This window comes from Megalobrama amblycephala, linkage group LG7 (genome assembly GCF_018812025.1).
Source record: "Megalobrama amblycephala isolate DHTTF-2021 linkage group LG7, ASM1881202v1, whole genome shotgun sequence".
Classification (NCBI taxonomy): Eukaryota; Metazoa; Chordata; class Actinopteri; order Cypriniformes; family Xenocyprididae; genus Megalobrama; species Megalobrama amblycephala.
The window spans coordinates 21,712,794-21,731,849 of record NC_063050.1 but is presented as its reverse complement, the minus strand read 5'-3'; the positions used below and the strand labels follow the sequence as shown (position 1 = coordinate 21,731,849).

At 36.4% G+C, this 19,056-nt stretch overlaps 2 protein-coding genes across 7 annotated transcripts in view; one reads left to right on the top strand and one right to left on the bottom strand.

The window, feature by feature from the left end:
* Positions 1-3,665: 3,665 nt before the first annotated feature.
* On the bottom strand, positions 3,666-12,499 carry ddx39aa (DEAD (Asp-Glu-Ala-Asp) box polypeptide 39Aa). 2 transcript variants are annotated; one of them, XM_048196565.1, is made up of 10 exons: positions 12,342-12,499; positions 10,896-11,108; positions 8,582-8,709; positions 7,883-8,159; positions 7,663-7,781; positions 7,379-7,510; positions 7,185-7,294; positions 6,955-7,099; positions 6,290-6,437; positions 3,666-3,918 (listed from the first exon to the last, which is right to left on the bottom strand). In XM_048196565.1, the coding sequence occupies exons 2-10, from the start codon at positions 11,101-11,103 to the stop codon at positions 3,902-3,904; spliced, it is 1,284 nt and encodes a 427-aa protein (XP_048052522.1). In that variant the 5' UTR covers positions 11,104-11,108; positions 12,342-12,499; the 3' UTR covers positions 3,666-3,901. The 2 variants fall into 2 exon arrangements, with proteins under 2 accessions (XP_048052522.1, XP_048052523.1); XM_048196566.1 differs by having other exon boundaries at positions 12,362-12,386.
* A 1,851-nt stretch (positions 12,500-14,350) lies between these two features.
* evi5l (ecotropic viral integration site 5 like) overlaps positions 14,351-19,056 on the top strand; it is a 62,209-nt gene continuing 57,503 nt past the window's right edge. For 2 of the 5 annotated variants that reach the window (XM_048196537.1, XM_048196539.1), the window contains exon 1: positions 14,352-14,747. The gene's annotated coding sequence lies outside the window, so the exon portion shown is untranslated. Of the gene's footprint in view, positions 14,748-19,056 lie in introns of all 5 variants that reach the window. The other 3 variants (XM_048196536.1, XM_048196538.1, XM_048196540.1) reach the window with 3 other exon arrangements.

The window sequence follows — 19,056 nt, the reverse complement described above, 5'->3', positions numbered from 1 at the left end:
CCTTCTTTTCATCCTTATCAAATTATTTTTGATGGAACTGTAAAATCTTTCTTTCTTATACTTAATTATTGAAATATTGTAATAACTAAAACAATGGATTTTTTTTTTTTTTTTAAATGTACACCATTAAAATTCTGTATAAAGTCATTTAAAAGGTAATCTATACAGAGTAATAATATAATTTAATGACTAAATTCATCAATAAATGTAATGTAATATATGTGTTCATGTAAAATGATTTAAAGTTATATATATGTATTCTTTTCATTTCACTTGTGGGTTTACTGATATTGATTTTGATGTCCCAAAGATATTCTGTATGTAAAATATTAATATTGCTAACAAGAAAACTGTTAAATATTTTTTGTTTGTGTTAACAATTACCAGTGTAACAAACAATAAGCTACTGTAATATCAAAAGTTTATCTATTTTTCTTTAATGTTAACGTATACAGGTGCTGGTCATATAATTAGAATATTGTGAAAAAGTTCATTTTTTTATTGTAAATTATTTTAAAAAATGAAACTTTCATTTATACTAGATTCCCTACATGTAAAGTAAAACATTTCAAAAGTTTTTTTTATTTTTTTATTTGTTGATTAGAGCATACAGCTAATGAAAGTCCAAAATCCAGTATCTCAAAATATTAGAATATTTACATTTGAGTTTCATTAAATGACCATCCCTACAGTATAAATTCCGGGTATCTCTTGTTCTTTGAAACCACACTAATGGGGAAGACTGCTGACTTTGCAGTGGTCCAGGAGACAATCATTGACACCCTCCACAAAGAGAGTAAGTCACAGATGGTCATTACTGAATGTGGTGGCTGTTTACAGAGTGATGTATCAAAGCATATTAAATGCAAAGTTGACTAGAAGGAAGAAATTGGGTAGGCAAAGGTGCACAAGCAACAGGGATGACCACAAGCTTGAGAATACTGTCAAGTAAAGCCGATTCAAACACTTGGGAGAGCTTCACAATGAGTCAAATGAAGCCGGAGTCAGCGCATCAAGAGTCACCACACTCGGACATCTTCAGGAAAAGGACTACCAAGCCACTTCTGAAACAGAAACAACATCAGAAGCATCTTACCTGAGCTAAGCAGAAAAAGAACTGGACAGTGAACAGTGGTCGAAAGTCCTCTTTTCAGATAAAAGTAAATTTTGCATTTCATGTTGAAATCATGGTCCCAGAGTCTGAAGGAAGACTGGAGAGGCACAGAATCCAAGCTGCTTGAAGTCTAGTGTGAAGTTTCTGAAGTTAGTAATGATTTGGGGGGCCGTGACGTCTGCTGGTGTTGGTCCATTGTGTTTTATCAAGTGAAAAGTCAATGCAGCCATCTTCCAGGAGATTTTGGAGCACTTTATGCTTCCATCTGCTGACAAGCTTTATGGAGATGCTGATTTCCTTTTCCAGCAGGACTTTAGCACCTGCCCACAGTGCAAAAACCACTTCCAAGTGGTTTGCTGACCATGATATTACTGTGCTTTATTGACCAGCCAACATGCCTGACCCCTGAATCTATGGGATATTTTTAAGAGAAAGATGAGAAACAGTCGATCCAACAATATACAGATGATCTGAAGGCTCAATAGTGCCTCAGCAGTGCCACAGGATGATCACTTCCATGCCACACTTCACTGATGCTGGAATTTGTGCTAGGAGCAAGTCATTTGCTGTAATATGTGCTGCCGACCAAGTATTGAGTGTACAAATGAACATACTTTAAAGAACTTGAACTTTTCTGTTTTGAAAATCCATTTTTTGATTGATCTTAGGAAATATTCTCATATTTTGAGATACTGGATTTTGGACTTTCATGAGCTGTAAGCTCTAATCATCAAAATTAAAAAATTAAAAAAAAAAACTTTTGAAATGTTTTACTTTACATGTAGGGAATCTAGAATATATGAAAGTTTCATTTTTAAAAATAATTTACAAAAAAAAAATGAACTTTTTCACGATATTCTAATTATATGACCAGCACCTGTATACTATATTGTTAAGACAAATTTACAAATAATTTAACATTCTTTAAATGCAAGTCTGAGGTTTTTTGTTTTTTTTTTTTGACATTTTCAAGAGATTAGAATTTTAAATTTTATCTAAAATAATTTTTGTGACCAGAGTTAAATAATTCTATAAAGATTATGAAAAATATAAGCATTTTAACAATTTAGTCATTTAAAACTAATTTACTAATACTGTCATATCCCTTGGAAGTCATTATTCTTCATTATCTGTACATAATCTTTTTTTAGATATGATTACGAAAAAGAGTATACAAGCATCATGAAAAAGATTTTAAACAAGTAATATTTTCCATTATTTAATCAAAAATAATTTTAACAGCTTAATCAGTGTATAACAGAACACCAAGGTCAATCTATTTTTCTATTTTTCAATCTTTCTATTATTAAAAAAGTAGTTAGTGAACTAAGGCTAAACCTTTAAGAAACATAGTTAAATAATCAACATCTACAGTGGATGAGAAAACAACTTTCACTGCACTGGATCAAAAACTAGCACACTTGCTAAAACAACACTGCAATTAACAAGAAATTGCCCTGATACAACAATTAAGACACCAATTACAACTTAACACAACACTGACCTCAGGTACTCTTTCAACAATGTCAACCGGGACATCAGTTTCTAAAATGCCCAGGACAACACTAAAATATCACAGCCACATGACTGACAACTAGTACAACAGCTAAAGGACCAACAGAATCAAAAGGCACAAAGAGCTCTCCGGATACTTGGGCAATAATTTTGCTGACAATATAAAACTAGGGAAAACTGTGAATTTTGAGATAATGGTAGCACTTTATTTTACAGTCCTGTTCCCCAGGTACATACTATGTACTTATTATGGTTATTACAATACAATAGCTGGGTAATAACTATTCCGATTTATGTCCATGTTCTACAAGTAGGATTTTATACCAATACCAAAAGGACTAATATACTTGGGTCTGGCCTCATACAAATCTGGACACAGAGGGTGAAAAACTGAAGAGTAAACTGGATTGCACTTGTTTGCTTTCAGCTTAAATGCATACTGAAGAGCAAGTTTCAAGCGTCTTCCATCAAGAGATGGTTCCTTTGCTTCAGTATACAGACTTTGAATAGGTGAAGTCCTGAATGCTCCTAACGAGAGACGTAATTCTAAGTGGTGTACAGTATCCAGCATTTTGATGTAAGATTTTCTGGTTGACCAATAAACTGTACTCCCATAATCCATTTGGGATCGGATCAATATTCTATAGAGACGTAGAAGTGTAGTACAGTCTGCACCCCATTTTGTTTTGGCCAGTACCTTTATGATGTTCATTTTCTTGAGACATTTCTTAATTTTATGTGTGGAATAAAAGAAAGTTTGTTGTCCATTGTAAGTCCTAAAAACTTGGTTTCTTTTGCGACACTTATAGGTTCTCCCTCCATGAAAAGTTCTGGATCCAAGATCGTAGAAGGCAGAAATGCATACATACAATTTTGGATTTGCAGAATTTAAATCCATTTATAACTGACCCAATCATATATTTTGTTTATGTTGAAGTTGTTCTTTGTAGCAGTCTGTAACTGGAATGGAAGAAAGCATTAAAGAATGACAATTGACTTAATAAATAGATTTCAAATATCACACGAACAAATTATGTAGTATAAAATGTTTTTAATTCTCAAATCAAACAACCACAATTAACAAAAGTAAAAAAGGACTCCCCACCAATCCCCTGGAACAATAAAATAAAGTACACAAATGGAAAAAGAGGCTTTTAGGGCATGATCATATGAAAATAAAAGTGGGGCGGTTCGCTCTTCCGCTGTCACAGAAACTACACTGAGACACAGATACGGAGAGCTGGACAACCATCACTTCAGCACACATCTAGCTCATCTGGACTGCTCGACTAGAGAGAGAGGGAAAGAGAGAGAGAAGCGTTAGGAGTAGGGATGTCAATTTACATAAATTCCCATAATTGATCGTTGTTTAAATTTACGATCAATTAATTGATTAATCGCTAAACTCTTAAATCCGAAACGGGGGCACTTCTAAGTTATGCTATTTCACAACCACTTGCTTCAACACAAAATAGATGTCATTTTAAAGCTTAGAAGCTTGGCTTTACAGTGAATATAGGGAATATGACCATCACTTAACAAGTGCTTTTAAATTTGCTGACATTAGAAGTGCTCTATTTTCATAGCGTGAAAGGAAGAAAAAAAAAAAAAAAAAAAAAAAAAAAAAAAAGGAAAAATGTTAACTTGTCATATTGTTGAAAAGGTCTCAACTAGCAGATTACAAGTATAACTGTTTCAGTTAGAGACCAAACTATATGAAGTATTCATATGAAAAAGCGACACTGACACGTGTAAACCATATACACAATGCCACTTCAAAACATTAGTAAACCATAAGTTTTACAGACAGGTCTTAGATTAAGCCAGGATTAGCATAAGGACGATGTGTAGAGACCAATCGGCCACTATTTTACAGCTGGAGCGTGCTTGGATTGGTTTGATTGCTCAGATTGACAAGTCTTGATTTTTCCATGCGCCATAGAAAGGGAGCACACAGCTGAAACAGCGCTGGAAGATTATCAATCAGGATATTACTACTTTTTTTTTTTTTTGGACCCTTGGTTACGAATCCATTGTATGGCTTGAAGACATTAATATACTTAGAATACGTAACTACGGCGCACTCGCTCAATTTTTCCTTGTGTCTGCTGCATGTGTTTTGCGCATGAGCCGCACACACCTTAAAACTAGACACTCTAATGATGACCTTGCTTAAACTGTCAGGTTATCGATTAAATTATTGACAATTAATCAATCAATGTTAATTAGGATGCAAACAGTTATATACACAAACACCTGGTGAAAATAAGCTTTATGTCGAAGACAGCAAATTTCAAACTAACAAAACTTGAGACTTCTTAAACTAGGGATGAGCTGATTCAATACTCCATATATCCATCCAATACAGAGGTTGTTTGGTCGGATTGAATAAAACAATATTTCGTCTTTGTCCTCTACTATAAACTTTTCATTACTTGCAGAGCTAGGCTTGCCATTGACTCCATATTGCTTTAAAGCACAACATTCTGTGCCTGGAAATACGCAAAAATACTTTTGTGTTGCTATGCATTGGAGCCTTTCATATTATGAAAGTTTTGCGTAATAGAAACATATTTAGCAAATTTATTTGTTCTATCATATTGATCATGTTTGTGGTCTTAAAAAAAAAAAAATCTGTGCAGTACATTCCAAAGAAACGCTGTAGTGCACGGCTCTTCAACTGACGGGCCAGATTTGGCCCGCGAGCCGCCAGTTGAAGAGCTCTGCACTACAGTGTTTCTTTAACAATCTTCTGAAATGATTTGAATTTGTTCGGACCGCTCTGTCACTGAATCATCCAAAGTTGTTTCTCGGTCAGTAACAACAAATAACACCGTTTAAGCATTTCACTAGTTTACTTTGAAATACGCAGCAAGGCCCAGTGGATGACGGAACGAAAGCTTAAAGGAGCTGCGTTTATTTCCGGTCCCGGACACCATTATTAAACAGCATTGCGACATCCAGTTAGAAGCGTTTCAATTCGACACACACCTCTCAGTCACAAACCACAAATCACTCGATTTAACTAGTTTTAAATCGGATGAAACAGCCTCAACATTCCCAGCAGGAAAACAGGAGAAACGTTGTGCCATGAATGAAGTTAGAAGAATTTTAAATCCCAAAAATCACCACCCTTACAAACATTTACCATGAATGAACTGTAGTAATTTACCATGGATTGTGGAAATGTGGAATATTTATATTGTATACCATGTTATAGCCATTTATATTGCAATATATTTATTAGGTAGGTAGGGGAATTATATAATATAGAGCCCTGCTGTAGTGTGTATATATTCATGTAGTACAACCACGAATGTATTATTTAACTCTTGTAACGCACAGTACTTAAATTTAAGATTTTACCAGATGTAGCAGTAAGAAGTTCACTCACACTCAAACCTACACTTTTATTTAGATTTTACAAAATTGACTAGAATTACTGTTATACATAAACATTTTAGCCTAATTTTTTTTCCCTGTAATCTCTAAAATGAAGTAGTGTATAGTTCACAAGTTAATTCGGTATAGATCTCAATTGTTCAAAAAAAAAAGTTTTGGCTTAGCAGATACTCGAGGTTGCTGTATCAGACATGAAAAAGTATTATCAGGCCATCCCCATCTTAAAAAGTGATCAACATAAATGTGCTGATTTCTTACTGTAGGTTGAGATGTCGATTTCCTCAGGCAACTCTGCTACGTTGACTTCAAAACGGTCCTGCACATCATTCAGGGTCTTTGCATCCGTCTCATCTGATACAAAGGTGATGGCCAGTCCTTTTGTGCCAAACCTACCAGCACGAGCAACCTAAAAGTGAGGAGAATGACATAATTAATAAATGAGACCTTATTGTAAAAAGTGTTAACATTTTCATTTATACTGTTTTATTTCTATGATCAGTTTGTGGAAACGAGTTCAGTTAGGAGGTCAAAAGTTGTAGAAGCTCATAATCCATGTATAGAAAGGTCTGAAAAGACTGAAATCATAAAAGGAGAGAAGTCAGTCAGTCGAGTTTGTGGCAAAACCTTTTACAGTGCTTGAGTATTGTTGTCTTTTACTGCACATGATAATTCATAGTCAGAAAGTAGAACTGAAATGGCATTCATTACAAGATGCTTAGCTAAACATTTCAAATGCACCTGCAGATTATTTTTCTAGTCATGCATTTCATCTTTGAGGATTTCTTAAAAATAGTATGTAAAAATCTAATTTCGCCTCGCTCTCGTGAACTCAATCTCGTGTCTCGTCTCGTGAGCGAACCCGTCTCATCACACCTCTAGATTTGCTGAAAAGTAGAATGCCACAGCGCATGATGCATAAATACCCTGTGTAGGTATGTGTCCGAGTCCTCAGGCATGTCATAGTTGAAAACTATATTAACACGCTCAATATCCATCCCACGACCAAACAGATTAGTAGCCACCAGGATCCGCCGTTGAAAATCTTTAAACTGTTGATACCGGGACAATCTGCAGGAAAGAGAATGAGAAATGATTTCAGCATTTGCATTTTTACCTAACCACTGCAATATCATGGGAAAAACAAGTGCCTCACCTTTCTTCCTGAGCCATTCCCCTGTGGATCGCAATGGCAGGGAAATTCTGTTCCACCAGCAGCTGAGAAAGAGCCACACAGCGTGGAACGGACTTGACAAATATCACCACCTATAATACATACAAACCATTTGAGTTGACAAGGGCCCACTTTCAAAGCCAATGACTGTAAAAACATGATGAAATGAGAGTCACCTGGTTGAACTCAAGAACGTCAAGTAGGTCAAACAGTTTGCGGTTCTTCTCGCTGTCTTTCAGTTTGACATAGTACTGCTGAAGACCATGGAGTGTAAGCTTAGTCTCATCATCAACAAACACCTCCATTGGCTGCAAGAAGAGAAGAACACCTTGGATCATTGTATCAAACCGTATCTGATAGGAGTTTGAGGAGTGTGGGTGCATGCATACAAAACTGCACAACCCTAATTAAAATTGCAAATTAAATGTATTCATAAGGAGAAAAGAAAAAGATGACTCACGTCTTGCATGAATTTGCGACAGACCGGTCTGATCTCTTTACTTAATGTGGCACTGAACATCATGCACTGCTTCTCGTGAGGCGTCAGTCTGAAGATATCCTGGACATCCCGTCTCATATCTAAAACACAATCACACACAGTTAGACCTCTGGTGAACGAGAAAATGTCCAATTCCATATAGCAGCCCATACAATACAAACAAAAGAAGAAAGAAACGCACCCAGCTGCTCCAGCATCTTGTCGCATTCATCCAATACAAAGTGTTTGACATTTTTGAGGTTCAAGGTCTTGTTGCGAATGAGGGCAAGGATCCTCCCTGGTGTTCCCACCACAATATGAGGACAGCTCTTCTTCAATACGTCCTCATCCTTCTTTATGGACAAGCCACCGAAGAAGACGGCACACTTAACGTTGGACATGTACTTTGAGAAGCGCTCGTACTCTTTACTGATCTGGAAGGCCAGTTCACGTGTGTGGCACATAACCAACACAGAAACCTGCAGAACAGACAATGATAAAATGGCAGAGGGTAGGAAAAACAAAAAACAAAAAAAAAAACTTGTAGCTGGCTTCACCATTCACAACTACCACAAGAGCTAGTCTCTATGCAAGATAACAGTCTGCAACAGTATGGAAAACACTGCATGGACCCAGATGAAGAGTTATAATCTACTGCAGGTTATCTTTGCAAGTGAGAAGATTTAATGCTAAACCTAAACACTTTGAGATAATAAAAGAAATAAATCACTTATTGCAACAAATGTTAGTCCGGACAATCTTCCAAAGTTAAGCAAACTAGCAAAGTTCATGACAATGTGCCCCAACATTCCTTGACAATTTATCTGTTTGGTTACATAAATTGTTAGATAATCCATAACATGTTTTTGAGTTTGTAAGATTTAGTGCAATTAATACACACCTGCCCATCCACTGGCTCGATCTGTTGGAGTGTGGCAAGCACAAATACGGCAGTTTTTCCCATACCAGACTTCGCCTGGCACAGGATGTCCATGCCAAGGATGGCTTGTGGAATGCACTCATGCTGGACTGAGGAAAGAATATATTAAAAAAAAAAAAAAAAAAAAAAAAACATGAACAAAGATTTTTAAAAGTAGGAGTCAGTTCAGTACCATTTTGTATGAACTGAACAAGAATACTCTAAAAATGTCACTTGCAGTTGGGACAGTGTCGCATTGTCACTAAAGTTTATAATTTGCACATCTTTTTAAGTCTTGCCAATTTAAACAAAGCATTAAACACTCATGCGCTCTTTGAGAGACAGTAAGCTCATGCACACTCAAAGCGTGCACATAAAGCCGCCTCACAAACAGCTCGCAAGTACCAAATTCAATTCCTCATGGCAAATTGCACTTAAATTGACAAATTCAGGCACATGCATGTCCAAAATTACCATGTTGGCAAGAATTCACATAAACAGTTGGTTGTCTTAAGTGAACAAACAGTTAAGAAAACGCATTTGTAACAGTATACTAGACCAGTCCATTCGGTCTTAAAGTGACAGCAAAAAACCTAATGAACCTACTGCTGTCTGTGTCAATGTTAAACAAACAACAAAAGACGAGAAGATCACCCATGCTCTTGAACGAATAACTTAGTTGCTTTAATTGTAAGGATTAATACACATTTAATTTATTCAGGGAAGACTAAATTCAAGATTTGGGCACTTGTGATCCATATACAGCTCCTGCTGCAGTATTTCAATCACTAAAAACAGCTGGACGTTACTTACCCCCGGTTTCACAAACAAAGATCAAGCTAGTCCTAGACTAAAATGCATGTTTGAGCTGTTTCAACTGAAATCAACTTTCTGACATCAACTTAGCTGGCATCTCTTTAATTGTGTCAGTGTTATTGTTTTGTCTCAAGATGCACACCAGTAATGTTATTTTTCCAGGGTACATTTTAAAAAAGCCACTTAAATACCCTAATTGAACTAAGACCTAATCTTGGCTTAGTCTAAGCCCTGTCTGTGAAACCAGGCCATAATGTGGGGGGAAAAAAACAACAAAAAACAAACACTTAGTGCCTTACTGTACTAAAACAGTTATTAAAAGATCTAATTCAGTATAAACCTTATTGAAGATGCATACTAAATACAGGCGAGCAGATGAGCCCAGAATATGAAAGTGGCACGCTAAATGTTTAAGAATTTTCTTTACAATGGTTCTCTTTGGAAAACCACTAATCGAGAAACTGCATGTTGTGTTTATATTGTAGGTTCATTTGCTTGTCTGTACATAGATTGCATCATCATGAATAAAGGTGTACAGAGAATTTGGTCTTTTTCACTGTTTTACTATATTAGTGCCTAGCACAAACCTGGTAAAAATGACTGGCGGGCAATGGAGAAAAGCCTTGTTTTGCCCTCCAGGTGGGCATTCCTATAAAGTTGTGACGTCATGTAAACTATGAATACTAACTGAAACCCCAAAGAGCATTGGTGGTAATTTGGTGGATGGTACTTTGATGTTCTGATTTAATACATTATGGTGGCTATTCATACTCACAAAGCCACTTCAAATAAATCTATACAACTGCTCATATGTTGGATCTACTAATTCTAGTTATCTTTTTGCACATATATGGCAGTGTACTATAAAAATCATTAAAGGATTAGTTTGCTTCAGAATTAAATTTCCTGATAACTTACTCACCCCCCATGTCATCCAAGATGTTTATGTCTGTCTTTCTTCAGTCGAAAAGAAATTAAGCTTGAGGAAAACATTCCCTGATTTTTCTCCATATAGTGGACTTCACTGGGTTGAAGGTACAAATTGCCGTTTCCTGCAGCTTCAAAGGGCTCTCCACGATCCCAGCCGAAGAATAAGGGTCTTGCCTAGTGAAACAATCAGTCATTTTCTTGCACAATGGCGCATCGCAGAGCTAGTGCAAGACGAGCATTTGTGGTTAAAAAGTATATCAATTTTTATTTTATTTTTTGAAAATGACTGATCATTTCACTAGATTAAGACCCTTATTCCTTGTCTGGGATCGTGTCGAGCCCTTTGAAGCTGCAATGAAACTGTAATTTGGACCTTCAACCCATTGGTACCCCAATGAAGTCCACTATATGGACAAAAATCCTGGAATGTTAATTTCTTTTTAACTGAAGAAAAAGACAAACATCTTGGATGACATGGGGGTGAATAAATTATCAGCAAATTTTAATTCTGAAGTGAACTAATCCTTTAAACTCATACACAAATCCTCACCCTCTGAAGGATGTTCAAAGCCACAGTCGACGATCGCTCGGAGCAGCTCTGGTTTCAGGAGGAAATCGCGGAAGCCGGAGCTGTGTATGGAGACGTAGGAGCCTTTCACCTCCTTCTTGCCGGCTGGGACTGCACTGTCCACGGCGGTCTGCGGCTCCTCGTCTTCCTCGTAGTCCAACAGCTCATTATCAACATCGTTTTCGGCCATGGTAACTTTGGGAGCAACAAGAGGGAAAATACAGATATAAATAACACAGCTATGCCAATGCAAGGATGCAAACAGGTAAGGGGATAAAAGGTGAGCACGATCCGAATGGATGTTTTTTAAAGATATTTGCTTTACGTGCTCATTTGTAGTTATTTTGAGGGATTTTTTTAAAAAATTACATTATATGTCCAAATGTAAAATTTTTCAAAGAAAAAAACAACAACAACAACAACAAAAAAAAACAATGTAGCAAAATTTTAACAAAATCAACATTTGGTCAAAATCTCAGGTTATAAAATATGAAGTGCTATGGAGGCTATTTAAGACAAAACTGGCTGATTAGACAGTAAAACTAAGCTAAATTGGAAACTGTTTTCCCTCTCTCTTCTCCATTCCCACATCTCATCTTCAAATACATAAAATATTACCCTTTATAGACAATTTTTAAAACAAATAGTAAAGGAAACACTGTACAGTACTTACTGAAACAAGCAGTTCATTATTTACCCTTGTAAGCTCACAAGTACCCTTATAAGACCCCCATCCCATCCCATCCCCCCATCCCATAAAAACACTTTCTCACTGGATCTATGCAAATCCCATAAGTGACCTATTTTGATCTCAAAAAGGTGAATTGTCACTGAGTTTCCATCTATGCAACGGTACAGATCAATACTTACACGAAGAAGAAAAAATGCTGCTCAGTTTTGAAAAAGCCTAAACTAATGTATAGATATTATATGGCATTATTCAACTCCCCTTCTCTTTAAATTATCACTTATATCGTTCCCTTTTCATCTGTTGTACCTACATTAGGTTAAAGCTGAAACTATTAACCATGATTCAAGTTGCTATACGTGTAAAACCTGCTCCGATTTAGCCGCTCAGCGGGTAGACAATAGATCCGCCATTCACTGTCCCATCTAAACCGATCTTCTGATCTAAACCAGCGACACAATCCGCATTTTCCCAAAAGTGTGTAGAATATCCATGACTATGAAGTCTTTTGATATAAGTGAAGCCATGAAATACAAGGCGGTTTGGACGCAAATCGGTGTCGTTTTCGCGCGTTGGCTTTGAGCCTCACAGGCTGCAACGGCTAGAGAAACGCGAGATGTCTGTTTAGTTACTAAAAGTATCTCTAAAATAAGGTTAAATCATGAAGCGAATAGCATTAATTATCCTGCGTTTTACAAATCATAATTAGTAAATATATCAAAAACAAAAACATAAATTACCTTGCAACGTTGATACTGACCGTCGGCACTCAGAAATCGTGTGGTTAGGCCTTAAGTTTATAGCGCTTCCCGGAAATAAAAACCGAGCTCTCCCATTGGCTGTATTCAACGTCAATCATAGTTGAGAAGAAGGATTGGGTAACGTAAATGCGCGTCGATGTTGTGGGCGGATTCAAAACCCAGTCGTCAGCCTTCATACTCTAAAATGTCCACACGATGTCACTATATGTATATGCATTTTTATTTTTGGCCAATTATGTATAGTGCGACATAAAATCCAAAGACCACGTTAACAAATCTATTTTCCTCCTTTAAACGGGTTTGGAATTTTTAAACCCGAAAAAATAAAACATAACAATAACAACTATTTTATATGCAACACTAAAGCCAAAGTAAACAAAGCTCTGTTGGCATAATTGTCACATTTTCAATGTTACAGGATTAGTTCAGTTTCAAATTAAATGTTCCTTATAATTTACTCACCCCCATGTCATCCAAGATGTTCATGTCTTTCTTTCTTCAGTCGAAAAAAAAATTAAGGTTTCTGATGAAAACATTTCAGGGTTATTGTCCTTATAGTGGACTTCAATGGTCTCCAAATGGTTGAAGGTCAAAATGACAGTTTCAGTGCAGCTTCAAAGCGTTCTACACGATCCCAGAGAAATAAGAAAATAAGGGTCTTATCTAGAGAAACCATTGCTCATTTTCTAAAAAAAAATAATAATGATAATTATTTTCGTTTTAACCATAAGTGCTCATCTTGAGCTCTCTTCTTCTTCTCTATTTGAATTCCAGCAGTGTAGATGCTGCTAAGTGTATTACTGCCCTCCACAGGTCAAAGTTTGAACTAAATTGTCATATACAATATGCTAGTCCAAGTATATAACAATTAGTTCAAACTTTGACCTGTGGAGGGCAGTAATACACTTAACAGTGTCTACACTGCTGGAATTCTAATATAGAAGAAGAAGAGAGCTAGTTGAAGATGAGCATTTATGGTTAAAATGTATAAAATTTTAACTTTTTTTTTTTTTAGAAAATGAGTGATGGTTTCTCTAGATAAGACCCTTATTCCTCGTCTGGGATTGTGTAGAACGCTTTGAAGCTGCACTGAAACTTTAATTTTGACCTTCAACCATTTTGAGGCCATTGAAGTCCACTATAAGGAGAAAAATCCTGGAATGTTTTCATCAAAAACCTTAATTTCTTTTCGACTGAAGAAAGAAAGACAGGAACATCTTGGATGACATGGGGGTGAAAATTTTATTTGAAAGTGAACTAATCCTTTAACAAGGGATGTAGTATTAAAATAGACATTACAGAAAATAAACAGGCTGCCGAATTAGGAAACAGATTACATAAAACATAAAACAATATAATAAAACAGGAAATAATTTATATATAAAGTATGGTGTATAATAATGAAATAAATGACTCAAATTATAAATGTCCGGTGGTGCCAACTATCCAACTGAAAATATATGACACGTGACATTCTGAAACATTTTTCTGTTCAGTTTTTCAGCATAAGTGTTACGCTGATAATACAATTTGTAAAGAAAAATGCTAAATGTCACTAGTAATTTCAGAATAGTGTACAACCACTGTATGTAGATTATTTTTAAACTAGATCTATTCACTTAAAGAGAAAAGAGCGGATCAGAACATTTACTGCATTTTATGAAGTAAAAAATAAAAGAATAAGCTTGTAGATTGATTATTTTTCCCTGCTTTTTGTATATGATTTATGAGAAATTATAGCAGTTATCGTAAATAATAACGTGGCTCATCTTCAGAAGATAATAAACCGGACAAAACTGAACAGTTACACCAATCAACACCGCAACATCACCTGCTCGCTGCCCACTGTGGCCGAGGTTAAGAAGAATAAAGGATTGGTGGGATGAGCTGTCAATCACGGCTCTTCCAGTCTAATCTATGCTCCTATTGGTTAAACGTTTGTCAGTCGCATGAGATCCGCTGACGTTAGAACATTTCACTGTGGTCCATTTTGAACGAGACCCTGAATTAAACGCAAAACAAATTCACATTATGGATTGGTTTTCATCGGATATTTACTGTAACAAGACAGCTTTTGATTATTTATATCAGCATTTGTATTAAATCACGGTCAAGGTAGTAGGCGGGACCTGGGCGGGGTTTTCTCTTGTAGGCGTCGACCGCAGCTCTCCTTGAGGAAGCTCGCCCTGACGACTCATATTTTCCTCTAGATGAGCATCCACATCCAGTATATCCAATATGGTGCCCTATTCATTTTCCGACTTACCCTAATGGTCCAACGGCTTCGTACAAGAAAGGATTGCCGAAATCTGCCGGTTTTGTGACCGATCATCTTTAAAATGGCAAGATCGCCGGAGCAGCTTCAGTAATGAGACCGAAATTCAGGTGGGCATTGCTCTATGCATTTTCCATCACTGACAGTGTGTGGTGGCTGGTTGTGTGTATGTGTGCACTCATCCATTGGTATACAATATTCATTTATTTTAAAAATGTTAATCAGGATGGTATGACATAGAGAGGTTGGGAAAACCGGAGAAATTCCAGCGCATCCCACTCGTGCTCCCATCTCTGAAGCAGCAGCGGTGATTTGCCTGCTGCTCATCTGCTAGTTGCCATGAGGAAAAAAATAATCATCCACACCCTTATAATTTTACACGGAAATAAATGTGATGATGACCTAATTTAATAGTAACCAAAATAAACATTGCGTTTAAATAACACTGTGCTCTGAATTTTATTCCCCATTGCAAAGGCTTTTGCTTTTAATGTCCATACGCTGCACAATCAAAACAGTCATTTCACCAAATTCCCCTTTGCAACAGCAAATATAATGTGTTGGTAATCCATTGTACACCTATAGTAAGAACTGGCATCCCCCTGGTGGTGCATTTGCATGAGGGTTTGCTGAGTCCAGACACAGGCTTTATAATTGTAGTTCCCAATAATAGTCTGCATTACACACGTTGACTAACTGCTATGGCTATTTTTAAGCCTTCTATCTTCTTTAAAGACCTGAAGAGCTTGTTGTATTATATATGGGAATGCGTAAACAAGTATCAGACTGTCATGCACATATCCTTTTTTTTTTTGTCACAGCGTTTTGTTGACAAACCGAAGGGAAAAATGTCTTGGTGAGGTGTTATGTTGTTTTATTTTGGTTTGTGACAGTTGAAGAGATTAATTGTCTGGCTCTTGTCTGCTCTACTAATGATTAAGGGCATGATTACATGTTTTGGTCGGGAGGAGAGTTTACTTGTTTGAGTCGGCATTTAATGAATAGACCGCTAAGAGAAAAAAAAAAAAGGTTTGTGGGATACTACGTCGTTTTTTTTCTTCTAATTTTCTTTTAAATTCATGATTAATGAATTATTTACGTTTGTCTAAAAGAAGTAGATATTTTCATCGGGTGTTTACCGTTGAGCTTTATTGCTTGACGCGCATTGTAATGTGTTAACATGCTTAATTCGAGTCATTAACAGTGTCACTAAATCTGTGTGAGCAAAACTTCTTAACCATTGTAACCATTACATTTGTTTTAATGATCCAGGCCTGATAAGATAATAGTGACCTCATCATCTCAGTCCTCTTCAGGGCCTCTCTTTACATATTCACTCTTAAAGGGTTAGTTCACCCAAAAATGAAAATAATGTCATTAATTACTCCCCCTCATGTGGTTCTACAGCTGTAAGACCTTTGTTGATCTTCAGAACACAAATTAAGATATTGTTGATGAAATCCGATGGCTCAGTGAGGCCTCTATTGAGAGCAAAGCCATTCAAATTCTCAAGGTCCATTAATGTACTAAAAACATATTTGAAACAGTTCATGTGAGTTCAGAGGTTCTATCTTAATATTATAAAGCGATGAGAATGCTTTTTGTGCGCCAAAAAAACAAAATAACGACTTTTCAACAATATCTAGTGATGGGCCGATTTCAAAACACTGCTTCATGAAGCTTCTGAGCTTTACGAATCGAATCAGTGGTTCAGAGCGCCAAAGTCACATGATTTCAGCAGTTTAGCTGTTTGATAGGAGATCTGAATCACTAATTCGAAACAAAAGATTCATAAAGCTCAGAAGCTTCATGAAGCAGTGTTTTGAAATCGGCCCATCACTAGATATTGTTGAAATTTTGTTTGTTTTTTTGCCGCACAAAAAGCATTCTTATCGCTTTATAATATTAGGATAGAACCACTGAACTCACATGAACTGTTTTTAGTACCTTTATGGATCTTGACAGTTTCAATGTCATTGCTGTCTATAGAGGCCTCACTGAGCCATCGGATTTCATCAACAATATCTTAATTTGTGTTCTGAAGATGAACGAAGGTCTTACGGGTGTAGAATGAGTAATACATGACATTATTTTCATTTTTGGGTGAACTAACCCTTTAAACTTATGCCCATGATGAAAAGGTCTCTGTTAATGTTTCTTGTCTCATCACATTCAATTATGAATTACATGAATCACATAGCCTAATAGAATAATAGCCTATATTTACTAAATTTGATTTAAAAAATGGATATTACTGTTGGTTTATTTAACATTTCTGTCATAAAACAGTTGTCAAATTAAATGTTTAGCTACATCTTACCTCAAACTCTTTCACCTTTAAAACTAAAGTGTTGCTCTGCCTTTCATTCTCAGCTTCTGTGAACACTAAAGCCCTCCTTCTTTGTTTTGATTGGCCACCTCAAGCATTTTGACTTTGATTTGAGTGATTTTAGACCACTAAAAAAGACCAGCCTACCTTTTTAAACTTTTGTCAAAATCCTTCCCAAACTTATTGCCAAAGTCCTTCAAGGAAAGTCTGTTCACTCAGCGGCCACATTTGCAACGCCTCCGGGCAGCTATTTCGGGCATCCAAGACCAAGTCCTATCTATTTGAATGGGGGAATCCTGAAATCTCAAACACTGCTTGCCGAACTCACAATTAAAAAACATATTTCAAATCAGCAGCAAAATCTGACAAGAACTGTCCCATGTTGTTTCTTATGCTCAAATAGCATTAAAAAACTTTTTATTTTTCAGGCTAGACGAGCCAGAGCGCACGTGCAGTCTTAAGCACGAGTCTCAGGTTTCTATGGTAAGCCTCTAACACCAGCTGCAGCAGAGGTGTCAAGAGTATCTAAAAACCATGCTTGAGTAAAAGTACAGATACCTTGCATCGAAAATGACTCCACTACAAGTTACAAGTAACCAATTCCAATAAGATTTGAGTAAAAGTCTTAAAGTATCTGATTTTAACAGTACTTAAGTATTTTACTGATGTTGAATGTAGGCTCAGAGATGCACTAGTCCTGAGAGACATGCCAGTGAAAATAAGAAACAATTGATTTGTAAGATGAGAAATCAAGTTTATTTTCTAAAATCAAAATAAAACTGATCACCTCAATATTGCAATAAATCAAGGTCGACACAACAACCTTTTAAATGTCTACAAACTCTCAAGTGTCAATTAAGCTCAAGTGGTCATAAGTAAACCAATATCCGTCAAAACGGTCTTGTCAATATTGCGGATAAACAAAACGATGTTAAGTAAAATTAAATAGTCAAAGTGTACTGTATGTGCTGGTTTGAGCCTCATCACCAGCTGCAGTCATTTCCTCATCTAATAAATCAAACCTCTGCAATCAGCAACTACCTGCTAATGCACTCACATTCACGTAAAGTATCCTTGTTGACAAGTTTTGGGGGAGTAAAGGCAAAAAGATATAGTACCTTCAACGCACTTGGATGGCAATATCACTTCTTTATATCAGAAACAAACTGCTGCAGAAAAAGTTAGGTGCCATGAAAAATGTAATCTGTAATTGCATTACTCATCACAAATGTAGTGGAGTAAAAAGTACATTTACTTGCTCAAAAATGTAGTCAGGTAGAGAGTAAAAGTTGCCAATATCTTTGATACTCAGTACAACTACAAAGTAGCCAAAAAGATACTTAAGTACAGTAACTAATTACATTTACTCAAGTACTTTACACCTCTGAGCTGCAGTGACGCAATGACTTTACCAATCAGTGATTGGCTCTCTTACTTGGAAGACAGGACATATTCCGCCATATTGAACTTTGCAGTTCCTCCCATTCATAACTAATAGGAGTGAACCGTCTTTCTATATCTATAGCCTTTGTTATTGCTCAGTGTTTATGGTGGTTTCGGCTTTGCTCTTCATACGTAATATGTGGTAATCCAGGTGTCCGACAGGTTGTGTGAACTCTTAAGACATCTGAGAAGATTATGATTTGCCTGAGGTTCCAGATTAACCCAGTCATGCTGCATCAGTACTTGTTTGGTGAAACAGTTACTATGCTGTTTAGGACTCGGGTTATTGTGGAAAAGGTACAGTAAAGAAAAAAAAGAAGCAAGAGATTAACTGGAAATGAATATGATCTCTCCAAGGGTTCAAGTATTGGCTGGTTAGCATGGTCCAGTTAGCCACTAGTCCTAGTTGCACCATTCCACAACGAAAAGCATCTTTTTCTATTGGCAGGCCACTGAAAACTGTGTATTCTGATTGAATAGATTTTTGGCAAGTAATATATACATTACCCATATTTATATATTTATATTTTTCCCAGTCTACTGGCGTTCTTGTTTTGATGCAGTCAGCATTGTCATGATGCTATTGCCTTGAGTTGCTCCAGAGTACTTCGTTCTGTAGCATTTACAATTTGGATGATTGGCGCACA